The 25,261-nt window shown below is 36.0% G+C and overlaps 1 protein-coding gene across 7 annotated transcripts in view; it reads left to right on the top strand.

Moving 5' to 3' along the window:
* Positions 1-25,261, top strand: part of ppp1r13ba (protein phosphatase 1, regulatory subunit 13Ba) — a 36,268-nt gene that overhangs the window by 3,154 nt on the left and 7,853 nt on the right. Inside the window, exons 1-6 of one of the 7 annotated variants that reach the window (XM_052580837.1) lie at positions 4,646-4,878; positions 7,266-7,413; positions 9,501-9,620; positions 11,834-11,904; positions 22,876-22,977; positions 24,634-24,808. In XM_052580837.1, coding sequence (XP_052436797.1) covers positions 4,768-4,878; positions 7,266-7,413; positions 9,501-9,620; positions 11,834-11,904; positions 22,876-22,977; positions 24,634-24,808 — 727 coding nt within the window. In that variant the 5' untranslated portion in view covers positions 4,646-4,767. Of the gene's footprint in view, positions 1-4,645; positions 4,879-7,265; positions 7,414-9,500; positions 9,621-11,521; positions 11,654-11,833; positions 11,905-18,275; positions 18,745-22,875; positions 22,978-24,633; positions 24,809-25,261 lie in introns of those variants that run through there. The other 6 variants (XM_052580838.1, XM_052580840.1, XM_052580839.1 and 3 more) reach the window with 6 other exon arrangements.

A 25,261-nucleotide genomic window follows, 5' to 3' on the forward strand; every position in this document is an offset into this window, starting at 1 on the left:
AGAAAAAGCAATAGTGACCACATAATGAAAACAGTTACCCACACTTGAGTTGCGACATCGGATCCAATATAATAAGCCCAGCATCGTCTTTTAGTTTCAATCTTTTTGAAAAACGAAATTGAGCCTTGTTTGTTAACAATACCCAGTATAATAAAGTGAACAAAGGATGAAATTCTTATTGACCGGGTTCATTCACTTTATTAAAAATAAAGTTTCATCAAAAGGAAGGTTTTTTTTTTTTTTTTTTTTTTTTTTTTTTTTTTACCTGCGTACACCTGTCTCTTTATTTACACTGCATGTGTGATTCAGTGGGCGGGGCTAAACAGGCAGTGATGTAGAAGCAGGCATTTAACTTCTTCTGTGGAGGTGGCATTTATCCACACAATTACATCATAATGTGGCATATTCCACAAGTATATGTCGTTTTGGCAGACTGGCTTCAATATTAGCTGTTTTTAGACTAGAATCTAGAAAGTTTTGAGCTCTGAAATTTACAGAATGTTTTTATAGCAAAATGACCTCTTATGTATCAAAAGATCAAGGGTATTTAGATTTCTTAGTTCATACTGTTGTATGTTCAATAAATTTTATTTGTTATACTTTATCCATTTCAGTAAAAGACATCAGAAACACATTTTTAAACCCTCGCAGAAAGTTTGTAAGTTGGACTTGACCACACACTTTCATACTCTTGGATATTGGCTCATTTTGAGTCTGAGTGATTGACGGCAACATCTGAGAGTGAGTTTATATTGAGTAACTTATAGAGCTGTGCTGACTAGAGCTGCAAACTGTTTCAGGTGATTCAGTTTAATTTGGTGAATGGATTTATCCAGTTTCCTAAAAAAAACGGGTTAAAAAAACATTATGTTTGCAATCCTTACGTCACTAACCCAGATCAATCTTTTATTGCCAGAGCTGGGGTTTTATGTTGATTTACTGTGCATATGAATATTTATAACTCTAGAAGTGCCAGATGGGAAATGCAGAAGTATTTTCTTCCTTTGGGACAAGATAAATAAAATATCAAATATGATAAGCAAGCAGAAATATATCCGTCGTCATGTTAAGTTAATTAAAGTCTGGAGAATTTACAGAAGCTTGCCGCCTGCAATAAGCAAGAGTTATTCTGTTTTGCTATGTAGAATCGCTCAAAGCATTTTGAATATTCATAAACCTCCATGCCGCCCATAGTGCAAAGTCTATGACAGCTATAAGCTATGACAAGTGAGTTTACGTTTGCATATTGAGGCAGTAAATAGGAAGATGTGCTGTGTTTACCTCACAGTTTGTTAATTTCCTGTAGAATCGAATATTAAAGCTTCTAGATGTACCATGATGGATTTTAATTTGCTGTAAGAACACAAATCTGTCACTTCTTGTCAATTCCTAGTTATAAATTGAACAAACTTTGCCCTAGGTGAACGCATACACATTTTGACTGTCTCATCGTGTGTTTTGCCTGTGCTTTAAACTCTGGCAAGCAGTTTTCTGGCTGCAAGATTACAACTTCATCTGCACTCAGAACAGAGAGTGTTGGCAGCTCCGGATCTTTAATATGTCCCACGTCACTTTAGTAGGAAGCTAAGCCAGTGTGTGCTTTAGTTATTAGTCCTCACTAGAGTCGCTCACATCTCCCCAGAGACTCATTATTGAAATTGCGACCTCACAGTATTGCTGAGTCTCTTGAGGGGATCGACTCCTGTGCTTCACCTTTGCATTAACGGTTACTTTATTTTGTGACTAGGTTTGTTTATATATCAACATGAGAGTGCAGTAAACTTATGAAGTTATGATATGATGTCAGTGTCCTCAATGGGTGCAACATAATAAGGTAAACATCAGCTCTGCTATGAATCAGAAGCTAGGACTGAAACTATACATTTTATAATGAATATCATTAGCACAAATTACATGATATAGTGCTTGGCAGAACATTTGTATGAGAGTTATTTATGAATTCTTTCTTGGAATTCAAAATGATTTATTCTCTTATTTTCCATCATTTTTCATTCCTTTTATTCTTTTTCCATGCCATCAAACCCAAAACTCCCATTAAATGGGAAATCCAAGCATACTCTGGTCTGTTTTCGAGCTCACTGGGTCCAGGTGTCACTTATCCATGAGAACAAGGAGCTGTCAGGGCCGTTAAAATGCTCAGAGATTGAGTGTGCTGTTTATTGCTGTTAGTTGCTCTTAACTATGCAAGTCTTTGAACGGCAGAAAAGTGAAGGGAACTGGCATGTTTCTGTGGATGCAGTCGTTGCTATGGACACCCTATTGATGGCTCAGTACAGTAAATCAGGTGAGCATTCACAGTGTCAACAATCCCACAATGCTTAAGCAGGGGCACATATCCCATCTGTATCAAATTAATTCAAAATGCTTTAAATTATGTTGAGGCATTTCGGTGTGAAGCACTTTGATAGTATTATATGATGTTCACAGAAGTGTTTTGATGTCCTTTTTAGGATTTTTCACACAGAAGCTTCTTATTTAAGAACGTTACAAACTAAAGGAAGCAATAACTGTTTTTACAGTGGAAACTGGGCAGCTTTACCCGGTCAGACGTGTCCCTGCCAGAGCTCTATTCGTCAGGATGCCCAAGACCCACATTGCAAGGCCTGCCTCTGTCCTGAGATTTATTATTGACAAAGCAGTGAGTGCTGCGACTTCAGCTCCTTCTTTGGAATCAGAAAACCTTCTGCAGAAACTGCGCAATCGTCATGAGCAGAGAGGAACAAGATGCTTGGCACTTAAGAAAAAGTCCATATTGATTATTAGTGGTGCTAATGCTAAAGCATGTATCACTATTGTTATTATCATACTACATTAGGGTTATTTTTCCCAGAGCTTAGATTTCAAAGCAATCAGATATTCAACTTTTTGACCATATTCATCAGACAAAATGACAAAAGTCCAATAGACATAAAAGGAAAAAAAATTACTGAAAAAAAATTCTGTCATTAGGGTTGTAAGATGTAAAATGTAAGATGTCCATTCATCCTCGGAACACAAATTAAGATATTTCTGATGAAATCAGAGAGCTCGCTGACCCTCCATTAAGAGCACTACAAGTGACATGTTTTATGGGCCAGAAACGAAGAATATAGTTAAAACCGTTAATGTGACATAAGTGGTTCACTGTAATTTTATGACGCTACGAGAATACTTTTTGTGTGCAAAGAAAACGACAACGACTTTATTCAACAATTCTTCTCTTCCCTGTCACTCAGCTCACGCATTCACGACAGTACCAAGATGCATGCGTGTTTACTCCTCTGCTTGTAAAAAAAATCACAATGCGTCTGGGGTCTACATCAGAACACCGACACATGGACTATTTTAAGAATTACCTTTTCTGGGCATTGAATGTAGTAGTTGAATTGCTATGTATAGAGGATCAGAAAGCTCTCGGATTTCATCAAAAATATCTTAATTTGTGTTTGAAGATAAAACGAAGGTCCTACGGGTTTGGAACAACAAGTGGGTGAATAATTAATGACATAATTAAAATTTTTGGGTGAACTAACCCTTTAAGGCAGGATTCAAATCATATATATAGAGACCAGAATATCTTGGTGGTAGGGACACTTTTGACATGAGCAAGCATGCAACCACCCAGAACATCCTAGCAACTACTTAGCAGTGTTTTGTAATCACCTACAACACCCTAGCAACCACCACCAATTCCTTTTCAACTATCCAGAACATGCTAGAAATGGTCTAGAACCCACTAGAAACAGCTGCTGACTATACAGAATACCTTCGCAACCATTTAGCAGTGCTCTGTAAACATCTACAGAAGATTACACTAGCAATTGCATAGCAATTCCCTGGCAACCACCTAGAACACCCCTAGCAACTGCTTGGCAACCATTCAGTACTCATTCTTTATCAACCATTTAGCAATGCCTTGGCAACCGCCCAGAACACCTTTGCAACCATTTAGCAACACTCAGTAAACATCTACAGTAGAATACCCTACCAACTGCTTTGCAAAGCTTTGGCAACCATTCAGAACATGCTAGAAACTGCCTAGAAAATGCTCTGGCAACAACCCTAGCATCCATTTTGCAATGCCTTGTAAAATTTTAAAGTCCACATGAACTGCAAGTTGCTGCCAACTTCAGTATTGTGACGTTCCAAGTACAGAAATGGAATATTGAATAGAGTGCAGGTTTTTTTTTTCCAGTTAAGGATTTTATGGCCAAGCCATCAAACAATGTGCACTAACAAAGTAAATTTTGATTTCATGAGGTCTTTAATCTGAATGGATGATCGGCAAGTTTTAAAGCCCTTGCATACATTAAGTGCACACTGTCTATCTGTTCTGCTTAATTCGATAACTTCAGTGGCATGAGTGTGACTTCCTATGCTGAAGTGTGTGTTTTAGTCTGAGTGAGGGTGACATGGAGTTCGTTCCACTCTATCAGTGACATGTCACAGGACAGTCTGTGTATTGTCATCGGATTCTTCTTATCTTCCCCTGGCACCTCTGCTTGTTCCTGAGGGAATGCAGTTTGGGAAAGAGAGCCCACCCTCACCGGGCCCCCTCCCCTTCCCAAAATGCCCCCAAACTCCCTCCCCTTCCTTGACCACTCTATAGTATCTCCACTCACACGCTCTCAGTCAGACAGACAGCCAGGCACCCAGAGAGAGAGAGAGAGAGATAGAGAGAGAGACAGACTCTAGTGGCAGCAGGGAGCTCCCGAGCACCTGGACTTCCCGGCTCCTCCAATCCATCCACCCCAGCCTCAGAGCTCCATGAGGAGGTTCATCAGTATGGTGCTACGCAGCCTGGTCAGCACCTCCAAGGCCAGGCCCTGGCTGCAAAAGAGAGCGCGGGCACAGGGGAAGGAAGACCGGAAGCTCAAGGTACCACATGGGGTGACTAAGGTGAAAGTCCAGAGGTTTTAAGACAAGCAAGATAGGGGCAGACTGAGGATAGAAGTTTAGGCACTTGTGTGTGGCTTAAAATAGCGGGACATGTCTGGGACATGGCGGATTTCAGAGGAATGACATTTATTTTTAAGTGCATGTGTAAGTGAGGAGTGTTAAATTGAGTCTTGCTATAGTTAGAACGGATCACGGATATGTTAAATCAAAGGGTGCTATTTCACGCACATGTTTGTGGCATGCTGGGAAAGGCTTGTTGTTTATGCCTTGTCTCAATTTGAATGAACAAACGAAAAATATGTTGACAGAAATCCAAACGTCTAAGATGAGTATGGGGTGTATTTCCAATTTCCATTATAAGTACATCATTTCTATGTTTTTGTTTGTTTTTTTATGCAATTTGAGTTTAAATGAGTTTCTGTGTGTTTTTATTTAAATAGAATCTGGAACTTTCAATCAGTAAAAGATGATGTTATATTACATTGTTATATTACAGGATTCACAGACTGTCATTCAGTAACACTTTGCATGAGGTTTCATTTGTGAACATTATTAACATACAAGACAACATGAACTTACAACAAACATTATGCTTTTTTTCAGTATGTATTCATATTTGTTAATATCAGTTAACAGATAAAACTTCTGATTTTAAAAATTGATTGGTTAATGTTGAAATTAACTAAAAACTTGGATTAATAAAGCCTGTAGAAATACTTTTCATCATTAGCTGCATTAATGTTTCTAACTAATGAACCCTTAAATGTTAAGTGTTACCTGTTGATTTGCTTCTTTCATTATTTAAAGGGATAAAAATTATTTCTTCATGTGTCATTCCCATTTCCACAGTTTTTTTTTTCTGTGGAACACAGAAGATATTTATGAGATTTTTTTTCTATACAGTCAAAGTTGTCCAGTGTAGTTAGACCTTTTGTGTTCTCAAGAAAAAAGGTTCAGAGGTTTTGAATGTCATGAGGGTGAGTAAATGATGGTAGAATTTGTATTTTTGGACAAACTATGCCTTTAATTCTAATTGATTTATAATGTTTGTCTTTGGCCAAGTAGTTTAATTGTTCAGATGGAGTGTAAGTCATCATTTGACTTTCTTTTTTCTTTTTTCTTTTTTGGCACCCTGTGCTATTTTAATATGAAACTTTGTGACAATAAAATTCCAGGCAGCTGTCCAGGTTGGGATTATCTGCTGTCTTCACAGATCACAGCAGCCTTTCCCTTTCTGGATTTGTTTGGCTTCAGCCAGCGAAACAGTTCCCATCGCTCTCTGTAGCCACACGCTCGCATGTTTGCACCCCGTCTAATCAGATTATTATAGCTCTGCCCTGTAATCCAACCCTCACAGAATTTCTCTTTCAATCTGCTGCTTGCTTGTTTGGAGGGATTGTGTTACACGTTAGGAAGCCTACCCATGGGGTGGGGGGTTTGAATTCAGATGAAGCGGGATGAAGGATACATCAATGTGTTTACATTTTATTGATGACGTCTTTAATAAAATACATGCATTTCCCAAATGCCTGGTAAAGATACTTTAAAAGATTTTTTTTTTTTTTTACAATCATTATACTGTGCTCCGATGTTTATCCAAAGTGACAGATTTATGTTTTTTAAATATTTATAAAAAATAAATAAAGGCATTTTAATTTAATTTAATTTAATTCAATATAATGGGGTACTTAAAGCATTTTATTTTATTTGGTTTTGTTTTGCCACTTAACGTCTCACCGCATTTACTTTTGTACAGCTAAGCACCATCCAAAATCTGACAAATGCCATTTGACCAACACTTTTTTTGTCTTGTTCTTCATCAATGTTTCTTCTAAATTTTTTGGGCTATTCTTAATCCAGATTTCCTGACCATTAGTTAAATCCTCTTTGATAGAAACCCCACTGAATGATGGAGTATCATCTAATAACTAGATAAAATAACTTGTAGATTGACGTCTGTGAATGAGGCAGACTTTGCTGTCCTTTTGGAAGGTTTCTTTCGTAAATCTCCTAGAAACCTTAGATATTTTCCATTTTGTGTTTGGTTAAAATTCTTGCCAACATGTTTTGGTACGTGGGAGATAATAGATCAGGCATAATGATTACTTTTTCTTGGCAGTGTGTAGAATAAACATGCAATTCCCTTGATTTCAGCTTAACTTTTGAATTTATTTTCTTTAGCTCTCATCTGTCTTTGCAATTGGCACTCATTTGATGAGACGGCTGTGGTGCAGACCACTGCGAAAAAGAACGTAAACAGTTCGAGAATTATGACAAGGCAAGAGAGATTAAGGAGAAGCCCACACAGTCAAAATGAGAGGCTGGAAGTTCACTCAAAGAAAGATGTTATTCTTTCCTCTTTACAGATGATTCTGACTGTATTCCTGAGTGATAATCAACAGTTGCTGACGGAGGTGCCCATTACCCCAGAGACTCTCTGTAAGGATGTGGTGGAGTTCTGCAAAGAGGCTGGGGAGAGCGGCTGCCACCTCGCTGAGGTCTGGAGAGGAAAAGGTATGAGTCTGTTGGCACATACTGTATAGTACAATAACGTAAAAAAGTTTGGGGCCATTATGATGTTTTTTAAGGTTGCACTACATTGATCAAAAATTACCATTAAGTCATTCATAATATTACAAAAGATTTCTATTTTTAAAAAAAAATCATTTCTTTTGAACCTATTAAATATTGAAATAAAAATGTTATTATAGTTTCCACAAAAATATTAAGCATTGATACTGATAATAAATGTTTCTTGGGCAGCATATTAGAATGATGATTTCTGAAGGATCATGTGACACTGAAGACTGAAGTAATGATGCTGAAAATTCACAGGAATAAATTATATTTAAAAATGTATTCAAATATAAAATGTTATGTAAAAATGTTATAATATTTTACAAAATATTATTGTTTTATTGTATTTTTGATCAAATAAATGCAGATTGGGGAGCATGAGAGACGTCTTTAAAAACATAAAAAAAAATATTACCAACCCCAAGCGTATAAATGGTAGTTTAAATATAAATATTCTATGTGGCTTTGGTTGAATTTATACAATATAAACTTCCTGGTCATATATAAACAGAATATAAACAGTTTTAGCTAGTATGATTGACTTATTCTTGCAAAGCCAGAATTTTGATAATTAGCATAAAGTCTGGTCCGCTCTCCAAGAAACACTTTACTAATGTGGAAAAGTGTAATCTAAACAAGTCTCTTGTCATTTACTATTTGTGTTATTTTGTAAGTGTTAGCATCTGGCTAAATTAAGTACATTAATGTGCATTTATTAATTTACCATGTACCATGTTAGCTAAAAGTGTATGCATGAATATGCAGAAATTAGTATACCATCTGGGCTCCATCTGTCTTAACTTTATTTAATCTTCTAAGTTTAGAATGGATAGTATGCAAATTTCGATGTAGAGTCTGAACATTTTTCAGCAATGTGGTGCTACAGTATATTAACTATCGAGTGGCTAGTTCTGTATATTAAAGGAAAACGCCACCATTTTTCCATATTCCACTATGTTCTTTTCTCAACTTTTCTGTCCCGTCTCAGTGTGTGCACTCAGTCGCTGTAAAGCGCGGCGCCACTACGCTAGCATTTAGCTTAACACAATTCATTCCTTAGGATCCAAACAGGGATGGATTTTGAAGCTAACGAACACTTCCATGTTTTCCCTATTTAAAGACGGTTACACGAGTAGTTACATGAGTAAGTATGGAGACACAAAATAAAACATAAAACAATAAAAAAATGTGACTATAATGTATGGTGGAAGAGCACTTTGCAGCGCTTTCGACCTCGGCACAGTAATTTCATCGCCACGTTTTATTTTTTGTCACCATACTTACTCGTGTAACTATTCATGTAATGGTCTTTAAATAGGGAAAACATGCAAGTGTTTGGTGGCTTCTAAATTCATCCCTGGCCTGTAGTTGAACCATCTGAGTCTGAGACTAATGTGGATTCCACATATTACACAGAACTTTCTAGTCTACTCTCTTGAGTCAACTGTTCTTTAGTCAGTTAATATAGACACATGCTATATGTACAGTTCAGTCAGATTTCTTCATGCTCTGCTCAGTATGACTGACAGATTGTTCTGTTCCATCACTAAACAGCATTGAATGGAAACGTTCATGGACCAGATCCCACAGAGAAAGCAACCCTGTCCATCATCACATAACAATGACGTCCTTGTCAAAGTCTGTCCTAGACAGTGGGTGGTAGTATGTGGGTCAGAACGTCTCAGGGCCTGGGCCGCAGCCTCTAGGTTTGTTTACATGGCTCCTGCGGGCCTGTTATTCTAGTGTCCCACACATGGCACGCAGCCCGCTCTGTCAAAGACAGTAAAGATAGCCTTTAGCAAGGATAGCCAGACCTTTTTCATCTGGACATGCCACTGTTTTTGCTACGGGACTATTGTGTAATAGAAAGGACATTTTCCTATTGAAGTTTTCATGTCATGTGGATTTGTTTAAAATAGAGAAGTATTGTAATAGTTTTGACATTCACATTCTCTGTGCTAAGGATAGAGTGCAGGGTTTTATAGCCTGACTGTAACAAAGAGTGTCTGTGTTCTTATTCACAGAGAGAGCGATCCCTTTTGATCAGCTGATGTTGGAGCACCTACAGAAATGGGGTCCGAGGAGACAGGAAGTGAAGTTCTACTTGCGGCACGAGGAGTCTCCCATCGCAAACGCTTCTCAAGGTTGGCAAAAGTGATGAAAGTTTGGCCATGACCACAACAGGGCATTTTGTCAGTTGCTTGGTTCCTTTTTTTTTTTTTTTTGTCCTGTTTTGTTTAACCGCCATTCAAAATGTTGTAGTAAGATTTTTTTATGTTTTTGAATACTCACCAAGTCTGCATTTAAATGATCAAAAATACAGTAATATCGTGAGATACTATTACAATTCAAAATAAATGTTTTCTATTTAAACATATTTTAAAATGTAATTTATTTCTGTGACAGAAGAGCTGAAACTGGCTTTCAACCACTATTGCTCCAGTCTTCAGAGTCACATGATCCTTTAGAAATCATTCAATGTTGAAAACAGTAATAAATATCTTTTGTAACATTATATATGTACTTACTGTCACTTTTGATTAATTTAATGCATCTTTGTTGAATGAAAGTACTGGCTGGAAATAGCGTAAGATATTCAGAACTTTCAAAAAACTTGTTAACTCTTGCTAATCTGTAGTTGAGGTTTGTGATAAGTAACTTTCTATTAAATCTTTCAGTTCTTTTAAGTGAGAGTCCCTTGAGCGTTGGGCTTTGCAGAGTTTTTCTCTGCAGTCATCTGCAGTTACGTAACTAATCCTCTTTGTGTGTAATTGGTCTCCCGCCTTCTTGCGCTCGTATCTGCACCTGAGACAGACCATCAGACTAGAGGAGACGAGGAGCACCGATGCTTGTCTTACCTCCACAGAGAAATACAGACTCTGAGTTTTAAAATGAGAGAATGCATCACTATTAATATTGCTCATAAATAGGATAAGTGATTTGAACTAGGGCTGTATAATACAAAAAATTAAATAACAAAAATAAGCTTTTCTGTCAAATATATTGTGATATGAAAACAGAATGATTTGGGTGATTTTTTAGGGGAGAGCATCTGCAAAGAAAATCTAAATAATTTTATTAAAATATTGAAAAATTTATTCTTACTGTGCAAACCATGCTTTTAGAGCTGGAGTGAAGGTTTTTGTTTTTTTCTTCAAACGTAGGTAGGTTTTATAGTCTACATTCCCACTATTTTTAACCCATTCAATATGGCTTTAAAATGATAATTATGGATTTATTGTTATCAAATAAAAATATTTAACAAAATATATATTTTGTACTAGTGTACTATTGTTTGTACTATTAGTATATAGTATATTATAATAATATAGTTAATAAAATTATTTTTCAAAATTTTTGTTTTCTAAATCTGTAAAATGTTACTATCATTGAGGTACTTATTCAAATATTTTGAATCAGGTTTTATTTTATATCTTATGTTTTAATTTCACTTGTAGTTAAAGTTTTAGTAATGTAATTTTTTTTATTTGAATATATGTGCATATAGTTTACACTTTTAGTAAATCAAGTTAAACTAAATTAAAATATGATATTAAAATTATATACATATATATATATAATATATATATGGTTTCTGTTTTAGTTTGAATTAATTGTATTAACACTGAAAATAATAATAATAATAATATTTATTTTCTAATTTCTTAATTCTTCAACTATCAAGATTTGATTTTATTTTATTTTGATTTTTAGCAACTGCATTACTATGCATTAAAGCCACTCATAACACCGTAGCAGCCTCATAGTAACACTATGGCAACATTGCTGCAGTAAGTTTTTGCACAGAAAGCGACACTAAAATGTACATTTCTAGTTCATCGTATCACTACGTTCTAAATTAGTCTGTGAGGGCAGAGGGCGGTCAGTGGGATTGTGTACAAGCCTATCAGAGGCGGCGCGGTCCATGAAGGTCTTGGTATTTCCAGAGCCTCTGACAGGATTACACATAATAACACAGCTCTGGATTTAGAGAATTAAGCTCTTGCTTATTTATAGATGGCACAGTTGAGAGTGCTGGTGAAACAAAGGCTCACAAAAGAGAAATGACCAGAGGTTGGGAAACGTTTAAACAACCCACTATCTCGGCACAGAGTAATCAGGGTAAATATGCCAGCCAAAATCCCACTGCTGGATCATATGCTCATTAGATTCAAAGGTACCCTTGTTCTTTCTTTTTTCAGTCATACGTGCGACTGGTGTTTTATTATTTTATGTTTTATCAATACAAAAATGCCCCTCTGTCCAGTAGCACTGACTATGTTTGTTTTTAAGCTATGCAACAGTTTGGACATTGTTAGAGTACAGGGGTGATGATGTAATCTTGTTTTATTTCCAGCAGGAAGTCAAACTTCAGAGCAGGAAGACAGGAAGAGCAAGGGAAACTCGGACAAGCCTTGCGAGAATGGGGTACGTTCACATTCACGCTGTTCTGTCACACTTTCCTTCTGGACTGTTTTAGACCCGTAATGAGGGCTGCTCGCCGAGGCTCCACGTTAAATTGTGATGGAATTGCATAGACAAAACACAAGTTCAGCACTTCTTTTTGTGGAATAAATGTGTGTATTTTCTATATGGTGTAAATGTTTCAAGCTGTAAAGCCCTCTTGATATAAATCTGGGTGTGTTTTTGCTTTTACTGCTGTGAAAATGACTAAAAAAGCTTTAAAAGCACTTTTTTGTGTTTTCATTGGCTTCTTTGGCCCACTCTTCCTTAATCTGAGTTTTTATTAAATTATCTATGGACACTCGTCAACATGAGGAAATTTGGATGTATCATCTATTTTCATATTGTCTTTGATATTGAAAGGGAATATTAAAACCTGTTAACTGTCACCCGTCCCCTCTGTGGGACGCCTACATTTACTTTACTATATTACAATTAAATCTAATGTAATCTTTACAAACTATATATCGTTGGAAAGGTCTAAGACTCCCAAATATATATTTTACCAATGCTTTTTGTTAAAAATTATGTAGGAAAAGTAATAGATTAATTTATGACAAGAGTGCACCCTCAAAAATCTACATTACAAAAGGAGTTTTGACCTTTGTTTAAAAAAAAAGATTTTTTTGTCGCCTTTTTCTCTATCACATTTTAGAAATCATCAGAGATTATATATCGACTGAAAACTTAAAATCGCTAAATTCATCCTTTAAAACCCATTTTAAAATCAGACATTGCATTATCATGTAAATGGCTCATCAAAATCATGTTACAAAATGTTTTCAGTCATGAATTATAAAAATTTAGGTTTGTATCATGCACATTCAAGTCTATCTTCAAAAACATGAGAGACAGTTAACAGGTTTAAGTATTTCTGTATATACTGTGATAGACTCTTACCCACAACTTGTGCTCATTACAAAATTAGTATGCAATATTGTCTGCTGGTTTGCTAAAAGAAAGCTTTCATTATTCTTGAGTCATCTATGAGAAAATTAAGAATTTTAAAATGACTTTATACAATTATATATTTTATCTTACTGTTTCATATTTTATTATTTTATATATATTTATTATTTTTTTATGTACTACTATAATTAGTATTAATATTTTAAATTAACTTTTCATATTTTCATTTTAATTTAAAGTAGTATGCAATACTTGTCTGCTGGTTTGTTAAAAGAAATCTTTCATAATTCTTGAGTCAGCTATGAGATTTTTTATATATAGTTTATATATTATTTCATATTTTATTATTTTATGTATTTCATATTTTATTATTATATGCACTACTTTAATTTGTAGTAATATTAAGAATAAATCTTTTTATATTTTCATTTTCATTGTCATTTAAATTATTTTAAATTTGCTTCTAATTTTTGTTATGTTTTTAAAATAGTTTTCTTTCTTTGTTAAATTCATTTTATTAATTTTGATGTTTTATTTTTATATTTTTTATAATTATTTTAATAGAATTTTATTTTTATTTTTTCTAGAAATTTAAGTACTTCAAATTACATTTAAATTCAGTTCGTTTCCAGGGCAACATTTCCCCTCTTTTTTTTTCTAATAAGTATAATTTACATAGTTCTAGTTAACATGATCAACAATGCTTCAGAAGGCATGGAATATAGTGTATAAAAGTCTTTTTTTTTCTTTTTTCTTTGGAGATATACAGGCCATCATGACTCTACACTCTTACTGTAAGAAAACGACTTCTGTTCCACAAAAGAAAGTTTCACAAGTTTGAAACCGTTGAGTAAATGATGACAGAATTGACATTTTTGGGTGAACTGTTCCTTTTAAGAATCAGTTCTGACTGTATTTGTCATATAATTATGCTCCAGTTGGAAGTTAGAAGTCGGAAGCTTCGCAGCGGGGAGTTTGTGTGCAATGTGCTGATAAGCTCCAGTCCCCCACCAAAGTCATATGCAGCGGATTGGTTCATATGGCGGACACAGGAAGTTTTAGAGAAACAGAGTACACAGGGTTCCCTGTTTCCCAAAAGATCACTCGACTACATAACGCTGCCTAGTTTCCATGCGCTTCCTATTCCACTCCATATGTCTGTCTTTGATACAGATCATGCAGAAAAAAGGAGGTATTGTTCTCTTTTTCCGAGCTCAGAAACGCACATCTACATTCCTCTGCCAGTATCCAAGTCTGTATTTTAAGAAAAAGGAAATTGATGTCTGTAGGTATATATTCCAGATCTCCAGACTGATTAACATTCCACAAGACTGTAATCATAATACCCATAAAGCTGCAGAGCTATTGAACAGGTGGTCACTGGGACCTTCCCAGCGTCATCAGTTATATTATAAATGAGTGACACGCTCACTGCAACATCCCGATATGCGGCCCTCCCCACGTCCCATTATGCAGCTGTTATTAGATAATCCAGGCAGCGGGGGCTTCTCTTTCAGGCCGTATCATGTGATGATATATTAATTACATCTGGCCAATAAACTCTAGTACTTCTGGACTTCTGCGCTGGCCTGATTGTATATTCTTATTCTAAAACTGCCAATGTAATACGCAAGTCTGCAAGTGTGCTCTACTTTAAACCAGGTCAAAGGGCCAGAAGGCAAAATATTAGCTACATGTTCAGCACACCAAAAGTCTCTTCCTGCCCCTGATAATACAGCCGAGCAGCTGACAATGACTGTGTACACTGTGCATTTGACAGTCATGTATCTTTATATAGTATTTCTCTCAGGGTCAGAATGCATCAGACTTTATTCAGGATGCTTCAAGTCATTATGCACATGTCAGCATGTGTTGTTTGCCCATCTGTGTGTATTTTTATAGATGGATGGACCATTCCAAAGGCTGCATTTATTTGACCAAACGTAAAAATATTATTACACGGAAAAAAAAAGTATATATATATATATATATATATATATATATATATATATATATATATATATATATATATATATATATATATATATATATATGTTTGATACAGCAATAAAAATACAGCAAGTGCTTGCTTTATGCTAATTTGCATCATACAAATTCAAAATCAGAGTTTTGTTTTGAGGCAGAAAATTTTATATTATTTTTGGTCAGATATACACATTTTGTCAATTTTTCAGACCATTTTTTTTACAACATCACTATAAATATATATATATTTTTTAAATGCTATTTAGTTTTAGATGAATCCATTCTTATGTGGCATGTGAAAGCAAAACAAACTGTGGTTGGTGTCTTTACTGTAAGTCAGACTAAGTGGGCGAATCTTGGCCAGAATGAGCTGCAATCTGGACAAGACTTTTATGCTGTTAGTTAAAAGTGTGGCTATGCAATATTATAAAGAGATCTTTCATCAGGCACATTGTTGGTTTTCAAGCCTGGTCCATCTGGAAGCTTTGTCTCAGAGCTCAATGACCTTGTCCCACTCTGATATCACTATCATTGACCTTCACTCTCTCTTTTCTTCCTCTGTGCTCCTGTAACATTCCCTGTGATGACGCTCAGAGTAACCATTTAGCACTGCACCTCCTGCACCCTGCAGATAAAACTTTGTTAGATAATCAAAATTCACCGTAAAACGCGATTAGAAGTTCTGTGAGAATGCAAATGCTTCATCTGTGGAGATGAATGCTTAGCCCTTGAAAGTTCCCAAAGATCTGGGCATGTTGTCCCTAAGGGTTCTTTGCATAGTCATGAAAGAGCAATGTGTTTCTGCCTAAATGCAGCAGGAAAAGAAAACAAATACTGTCAATTAAAGTGCCATTGCATTTGAAGACAGCACTGGGGATTCTTCTAATTAACATCTAGCACTTGTCCTGAAATTTGGTGATTCTCAATTGGTTTTCCTTTAGGACAAAATCACAACTGAAATCGTCCTTTTAAACCAAAAACATCATTAAAATCAAAATTTTGAATTGTTTTATATGCCTTAATGCACAATTATATGCTTTGTTGCATTTTATACGTTGCATTAAAATGTAATGCTTTTCAATACCATGTCAGTGTTATTTTAGCATTTATATACTGTTATAATTTGTATTATTAATATTTTGAATTAGTTTTTATTTTTATATTTTCTGTTTTCCTTTTTAAAGTTTTAGTGATTTTATATGGTTTTTGTCATTTGTATGAGTTTTTTAAAAAATGTCTATATATAGATCATATTCGTTACATTTCAGTTATTTATAAATAGTTATTTTAGTTAATTTAGTGCTATAAGTTACACTAAATGAGAAATTATGCCTTGGCAATTAGAAAAATTTTATAATTTAAATAATTTAATTTAAATAATTAAAATAAAATAAAATTTCAGTTAATGTTTATTTCATTTATTTATTTATTTATTATTTCAATATCATTAAAACCCCTATATTATACCAGAACAGACCTTGACGTTTTTTGTCATGAACCTTGAAAACCACTAATTTTAGTGGATACTAAAAAGTGTCTTTTTTTTTCACCAAACCAAATCATTACTCTGAAGTACATGCCAGTCTGATGCATATTGTTCAGTGTGTATGCTGAATTTGAGAGCACAGATTTTGCCCTGTGGCACTGGCTGTACTTTTCAGCATATGGACATATGAAGGTCAGTCATGAGTGACCATGGTCAGGAGCTATTAAAATGCGGATGGAGCTAAATGGCTGGCTCAGCATTATAATAGCACTTATTGACTGTGCCCATTTCTGTCCAAGATACCTAAGCCAACTGGAACAAAAACGGTCTTCAATTGCTCATCGCTGTTGGAATACTAATATAATGGATTAGCCCACATGAGCATCACAACTTGCCGAGAGACATGCATTTCAAATGTGTGCATTTTTACTCCTTCTTGTAACTTAGCTACTTATTGAAATCTGACTGAATTTTATTTTATAATGGCAAAAACTTTAGCTATATTAAAAACGCACCTTTTGCGTTTATATTATTATATTAGCCATTTACGTTTTTTGGACATTTATGGTATTATTCGAGATAAAGAATAGTAAACCTCTTTAGGGGAGTAAGATGTAACATGGTGTCATAAAATAATCAATGTACGGTGGTACTTTTTGTTAATGGAATGGACGTGTTTCCTTGTTAAATATCAATTTCATCAGCCTCCTCTTGTGTACTGTAATGCATGGTGCATTTGAAAGCACGCGCATGCTGTAAAAGTTGTGTCGCAGAGCTGCAAACATTAATGGTAGATTCTCTGGAGAGCGTCACGCATGTGGGAGTGAGTGAGTGCGGGGCAGCTGTGGCGCAGCACGGGCAGTCTGACAGCGGAGCTCCCGGGAGAGGAGGGGTCTGTGTGTGCGTGCTCTAGTGATGTCCGATTCGCGAATGAATCATTTCTTTGAACCGATTGACTCGGACCATTTGAACCGATTTGCTTTGTTGTTGTAAATGCATAGAAGCATATGTCACGATGAAATCCTAAACTTGATTAGGCTATAGTTTTTTCCCCTGTTGTAGCGATTACAGAAATTAATAGAACCATTAGCTATGCAAAGCGATTCGCTGAAATTAATCGGAAATGCCTTCTCTCTGTAAATTCAAGATTGTACGATGCCAAGTCAGTGAATTGTTACATCGTTCCAGGGGTGCACACCAGGGGTGTTTTGCCATAGTTTAATACTGTTTTTAAAATAAGAGTTTTGTGATACTGACCGGCTGCGTCACAGAATCATCCACAAGATGCATGCGCAAGATTCTCGTCGTTGACAAACGATAGAAGACATTTCTCAGCTTTGTTTTCTACAATGGAAGCTTTTCTACAATTATCCATCCTCACTCCTCTTTTTTACTTTCAGTTTTTATAAAACATCCCGTTACAGTTTCGGTGTGAGACACCGCTGTAAATGATTCAGTGTGTGAGTGAACTGCCCAAATGAATCAAACTCGTTTGACCGTTTGCATAAAAAAGATTCATTCGGTGAATCTGGCATCGCTAGTTCTGATTCTGAACAGCTGACAAGACTTGTTTGCTTAAAATATTATCAGAGAAAGTTATTCTCAGGTCGTTTTAAGTCAATCTTATCGACAAATAAGGATTTATCAGTGATTTTTGTTTAGGGCACTGAACAAGTGAATTTTCAGTGTAATTATCCAGATTTTTTTTTTTTAACTTTTTGAATCGTTAACGATTCCGATCTGGGAACTCATTTCAAAGAATTGGTTGAATAAGTTCTAAAAAGCCTGGCTTCTAATAAGCCTGGCTTTTTAGAACTTGTTCAACCAATTCTTTGAAATGATCCGACTCCAACGAATGATTCGTTGATGATTCGGACATCACTACTGCAGTCTACTCTCTGGGCAGGAGAAGCGCGCACACACATTAAGAGCGAGAGAAGTGCTTGCACGTCAAAATTGAGCCTGAGGGGGGAAAAACTTACGCAGTCTCCATCATCACGCATTCACGTTAACATTTTACAAAGGTCACGTGTCCAACATTTGTTTAATGTACTGTAATTGCTCATCAGAATCACGAAACTGTAGATAACTATAGTAAACAAAAACACGCAAAGTGAGTCGCGCAGAGTGGGGATGACAGCCTGACTCATCGCTAATGTGCTGGATGACTTCACTCCTGCTTTTTGGAGAGGGGATTGCGGCTGTGAGTGTGACTCTGGGGTCTCATAACAAACACAACACCGCAGATCCTACAGCTGCACTGCATCCGTCCACACAGCGCCGATGCTTTTCACATAACAGACTCGGAAACACTGTTAGAAATGGAGTGGAACCATGTCGAGACTGTGCAGGAATTCACAGCTGAAGGACAATGCAGCAAAATTAAGGTCCGATCATGCAGAATAACCTGGGACTCTAACCAGGTAATTTCAGCGCTCATCTTTTAAGTGCACCCTTATGCGTTGCTCTGTGTAGCATTGATTTGTGAAGCACAGAACCGGTTTACTCAGATTTTCAGCCTGTTTGCTGATCAATAGGAAGAAGGACTGACCAGTTGTTATGTGTCAAAGTGTTAGATCAGGTTACTTTGTTGTCTAGTTACATGAGCTGATAGATCACAGCTGTATGTACTGTACTGGTAAGGCGTACTGTCAGTTGACATGTAATATCTGGGTAGCTGACTTGACATTTCAAATCATAGAGATTTCATTTCATAGAGTGTGTCTATTGCTGTAGTTCATCTGAAATTACTTTAAACTACATTTTTATATGTATAATCATTATACATGCAGATCTCAGTGGAGAGTCCGCAGTGGATATTGTGCTTCTAACTGTATATGAGAGCTCCTTTTAACACTTTCTGTATTATTACACTTAAAATTATTTAAATATCTGCGATGACTCAACTGTCTTTATTTTGCAATTGTAGCTAATGTATAATATCAGAGCGCATTATTACTATTAGTTGACTAATGGTTACCTTAAAGGTTACATTCCGAGGAAAATGCTTTTATTTAATAATTCATGGGCTATAGATTACATATTGTTTTTTATAAAAAAAAAATATATGCTTGATATATTTGGATAAAAAATAATCAATTTGCTTTGACGTTAAATCATGTTAACTTGCCACATCTAAAATTTACTTTGGGATTCCTAAATAAGTTTGTTTAATAAAATCTATATCACTTCTGAATCTCTCAATCACAGAGAATGGGCTTATATGGTTATGTGATAGAGTTCACAATCTAAAACTTAAACTTCTCTCTTCTCTATATTATTTTCAGCTACCCGTTTACAAATGTGCCATTAATATTTGTGCGTGATTAATTGAATCTCTGTGTAAACTGAATTTTTTTTTAAGTAGCTGTCATGTCAGACTTCAAATAGTGCATTTGTGAGAATTGTTCTTTTGACGGGGGAACTAAAAGTACTCTAACTACGGCTCATTTGTCAGACAAGATATGAATAGCAGTGGCTGCGGGCAAGCGATGACCTAATGGACTTTGTCATATGTGAAAAAGGGTGAAAAGGAGGGAGGAAAAGAGAGAATTATGTCTCCTGTAGATAATACAGTAGGCACTATTAGCTATAATGTAAACACTTATACATATGCTTTAGTCATAGATTCACTCATTCTGCTGTGAGATATTTCAAAACATTTCTCACAAGCTTCAGTTAATGCCATGGGTTCATATGTAATGGGTGAGCGTGTTTAATACTTTGTGTATGATCTCATTCTGAAAAGGGCCTGTTCCCTCAGAGCCACCAGGTGCTCACCAACACCTCAACGGCCCCAGGGATGACCTCATTTTCTGTGGCTAGAGCCACATTTCAGGCGAATCCTTCCACAGAGTGAACATCCAAGGTTTCTAAGGACGGCACTCCCTGAAAGAATTGAGATACTACCTTGAAAGAATGTGTGTTTATATGTCAGCCCAGGCCTTTGTATTTTGGTGGTAAATTATCCGCAATGTAAACAGAATGGAAACTAATAATCTATGACACATTGTTGGCTGACACGTGTTGTCTGATGCTTTTCTAAGTGTTTCCTTCCCTGTAGTGCTTTCCCAGGATTTCCTCATGGTGTGTTCATGTCACGTCAGAAAGATTGAAATTTATGACGCACGCCAACGCAAGAAATTATTTTGAGCAGGAAACCCTAAGCTTTCTCTAAGCCCAGAGTTGGGTACCTGTTGGTGAGAGAGCACTTTAGATGCAGCATCTGTATTGACAGTAAATTTGTTGAAATCAGTGATATTATAATTTTTTACGTTTACAATAAAAATAAGTGTACGGTTACGTGATATTGCTCCTGTTCACAAAGATCCACGAAAACTACTGAAAACGCTGTTACGCATGCAAGTTCAGTAGTTAGCAATGTCGCATTATTAGGAAAAACTATACCTTTGTGCATATACCTATAATTAGCACTTTCAAACCCTTTTTTCACAAGTTTGCTATTGTTATGTAAATGATTGGCCCAATCTAAAAATGCTGAACTGTATTATGCATGCCAGTACAGTAGTTGGAGATGCCACTTTGCAAAGAAACACTTTGCGCTTGCACTTTAAAACCTTTCGCATAAAAAGTTTTCAGTTTTTAGTTAAAATTTTTTTTGTGTAAACAACCCCTAAGTTGCACGCACAAAATACAATATAATGGAACAATTATGACAGAATTTAAACATAAATTGAAGAAAAATATTAAAAAGGGTTAGTTCACCCAAAATTGAAAATTAGTAAAATGGAATGAGACCCCGTTTTACTCCTTCTGTATCCTACTGTAGGTGTATATGACTTGTTTCTTTTTTCAAACCGATCCAGTTGGAGTTGTAATAAAAACTGTACTGGCTATTCCAAGCTCCATCATTGCAGTCAACTTTTCTTCCTAATTAAAATTTTTGGGTGAACTAACCCTTTAATAAAAAAAAAAAAAATGGCTTGAATGCATCTGCCGTTGTACTTACGAATCCACCAGTATTCAATTAATCAAGTGATTAATTAAATAAATTGCCAGCAGAACTGAGCACCCATGAGCAAAACTGGCTGATTTCATATGACTGACTTCTAGGGGATCCTGCATTAGTCAGTCAGTCAACAGCTATTAGGATGAAATGAGCATTTTAGCAGAGCTTTTTCCAGTTATTATAGACCTCATTGCAGTTATATTGACTAGAAAAATTCTTTCAGAGCTGAGCATTTCTGCTTTATCTGACAGAACAGAGACCTCTCAGAGGATATCTGGTGACGATTTCCTCTTAGCTGGCCAACCCCAATTTTAACATGGGCTTGCCACATTGACTTTTCTTAGAAAATCTCAGTGATGCCTCAATGAGATCATCTAGATAAATGTACCCTCCACACGAAAATGAGGTTTTTGCAGTCCTCTGACTCACTAGGGCCTGTCAGATGTGTTTTAGTCATTATAAGTATAACGTGTACAATGAGCCAGTTATGGGAATTGAGACAAGCCAATGATTCAGTTATTTTGAATGTGTGCCATACTGACATGTCAGACACAAAAACAGTCTCGGATTTATGAAATTCAGGAATATTCTGATACATAGGCTCATGTTACTTGCATTTCTGAGTATGTATGCATGATGTGCTTATATTGTTAATAAAGAGTGAATGTTAAAGAGCATGTATAGTTGGTGAGTTCATACAGCTGCAGGACATTGCATAAGTATACACATCCTGTTCCCATTCTCTAGGCATTTCCTCGTGAACCAGTGGTGATTTCTAGATGTGTCTTTTTGTTTGTCTGTACTTGTTGAATTGTTATTTCTAGTACCCAATGCCACACAGCAGTCCACCCTATGAATGAATGAATGAATGAAAGAATGATGCATTTATATGTGGGGGGAGGGTCTCTCCTCAACCAGCACCCTACTGGAAGCAACAGCTTGGACCAGATTATATTCTAACCTTAAATTCTAGCTAGTTTTAAATGGACAATGGTGATCTGTTGGTGGCTTAAACTAGTGTGAAGATGCACAAAACAAAACATATAATGATCTTTTAAGAAGGCTGTCTGAACCTGCTTAGCTTGTCTAGGATAGAGCCAGACATACAGTACCAGTATAACTACAGCAGTATAAAATGTGTCTAAAAATAAAATAAGAAATTAACTTTGGATATATTTTGAGTACGGTCTGTTTTGTTTGAAAATGAACACAAAATAGGTTGAATTTGACATTATCCAGTGATACACCAATGTAACAACAATTGAGTTGCCAAAATTTTTCCGATTTCGAAATTATTTCATTTTCTAATATTTTTGAGTAAATATGTTACCTTTTTATGTGTTACCATTTTTGTGTTTGTCTATTTGTCATCATTAATTTGCATTACACATATTGTCGGTATCGGCTATGTCTGTTGACTACTAGTTTGAAACTACCTTCATCACCATTTAATTCAAAAGATTTTTATTTTATTGTAAATATTTCATTAAATAATTGCACACTTTATTTGTTTGAACAAGTGACGTTCAGCTTGTTTGTGTGCAAGGCTAATTCTGTGATACTTTGCGTGTGTATTTGTGTGTAGGTGGGGAATCCGCGTGTGGAGCTAACTCTGTCAGAGCTGCAGGAGATGGCAATGCGACAGCAGCAGCAGATCGAAACTCAGCAGCAGATGCTGATAGCTAAGGTAGGCGCCACCATATGAATCCTCATATCTATTTATTTATTCATATGTCTTCAGATCTTTTTCCTCTTCTTATGTCTGAACTGTACGGTTGAGAAGAAACTGTCAAATTCCAAAATACCACTTTTATTTGTGGATATGCATCTTTCATTTTCAGATCTGTTAATTTTGCTCTGCTGACTTTAAAACTAAGACAGGTGTACACACATGCATAAGGGGCATACTGTATGTGAACACATGGTCATATCATATGGAGTGCATGAACTGTCATGTTTGATTAATAATACTAGCCTGGTTCCATACGGCCATGTCAGGAATTTTCTAAATACCTTTAAATGATTTGCATTCTAAATTTGCAGCTAGTGCACTCAAGCCTGATGTCATTCAGTTATTTATCTCTTTCGATATTGTGTTTTGAGAACCATGTCTTTGTGATTGAGATATTGTCTTGAGGTAAGTGTGTAGTGGTTGAGTATCACACTTAGGTGGTGGTGGAGAGCAATGCGTGTTGCCTTGACGCAAAGTTCTTTTCCTTAAACAACAACAGGAAAGAGACTTCATTCACTTAGGAAATGAGATCAGCATTGAACTGCAGCTGTCAGGAAGAGGGAGGACGTTAAGTCCAATGGAGATTGTACTCCAGTGTTCATGTGTGTTCACGAAGGTGTAGTCAGTTCCCGGGAAAAAGTATCAGAATGCTCTGGAAATTGCAGACAAGCGTTACAAGGCCTAGCTATGATCTCTGAAGTATATGTGACTGTGTATTCCATGAATGAGTATCAAGAGGTCATCAACCCATCTAATGTTGTAAGGTAAAAAATGCATGTATTTTTACAGCTTTTCAGGTAAAGGTGCTGATGAAATGCTATTGAACATGATCTTTACTTAATATCCTATATATATATATAATTTTAACCCATACAATGTATTTTTGGCTATTGCTGCAAATATACCAGACTGGTTTTGTGGTCCAGTCTCACATTTTATTAGGCTAATTTTGGTTTTATATTTTTAATACAGATTTTTTTTGTGGATAGATGACTATAGATTGTAGAGTGAATAAAGGAATAAGAAAAAAGTGCATGCCTGTTCTACGTAGCTGTAAACATCGTAGCTCTGCAGTTAAAAACATGCTTTGTTCGTTCATCTGTTCATTTAACACTGGATTGTGTCGAGTCAACACTCTGGGACTGTTAGGCCTGGCTTTGCTTTCGCTCATTCTGAAGCAGACCTGAAAGTGCTAGTCAGCACGAACGCCTGTGTTTCCCTCCACTTTCTATTTTAGTCTCATTCATCATACATTCACAGTTGGAGTAATTACAGTATTATTTGTGTTCCTTTTTATTTGTTCCCTGCCCTGCTAACCGAAATCTTTTGTGTTCATATTCTGTAACGGCTTTGAAATGAAGTTGATGTTCTTTTATTTCCTGTCTCTGTCTTTCCTCTCTCTATTTTACCATCTTACCTGGCCCTTCCTTATTGTTTTCATCCCATTCTCTCGCAGCTCTCCACTGTGCGTAGTGAGGTGTGTGAAAGGGCTTTTGTTGATCGGTGACGTGTTTGTTTTCATCATCTGTGGAGCATGTTCCCTCCCATTTTGAAATTGACTGTTACCCTCTCCTGTCCTTTCCTCCCTTTTCCTCTCCTTGCTGTGTTTAGGAGCAACGATTGCGGTATTTGAAGCAGCAGGACCCCCGTCAGGGCCAGTCCGTGTCTGAGAGTGAGAAGCTCCAGAGGTTGAGGGAAAGAGTGGAAAGTCAAGAAGCCAAACTCAAGAAGGTCCGTGCCATGAGGGGCCAAGTGGACTACAGCAAACTCATCAATGGCAACCTGTGTATGTACAGACATGTTACCAGACTTCAAAAATGCTTTTGAAATTGCTCACTTTATAAATGAATTTGACTATATGTTGGTATTTGATGTATAAATGGAATATGATGTTTTGTATTTGGATGACCAACTGCACTACCAAGAACTATATCTGTTTTTTCGCTTAAGTATCATATATGTGACCCTGGACAACAAAACCAGTCTTAAGTTGCTGGGGTATATTTGTAGCAATAGCCAAAAAATACATTGTATTGGTCAAAACTATAGATTTTTCTTGAATGCCAAAAATCATTAGAATATTAAGTAAAGATTTTTTTGCACCCTCTGATCCCAGATTTTCAAATAGTTGTATTCCGGCCAAATATTGTCTTATTATAACAAACCATACATCAATGGAATAGTTATTTGTTTAGCTTTAAGATGATGTATATCAATTTTGAGACTAGGTTTGTGGTCC

This window comes from Carassius gibelio, chromosome B17, assembly GCF_023724105.1.
Source record: "Carassius gibelio isolate Cgi1373 ecotype wild population from Czech Republic chromosome B17, carGib1.2-hapl.c, whole genome shotgun sequence".
Lineage (NCBI taxonomy): Eukaryota > Metazoa > Chordata > Actinopteri > Cypriniformes > Cyprinidae > Carassius > Carassius gibelio.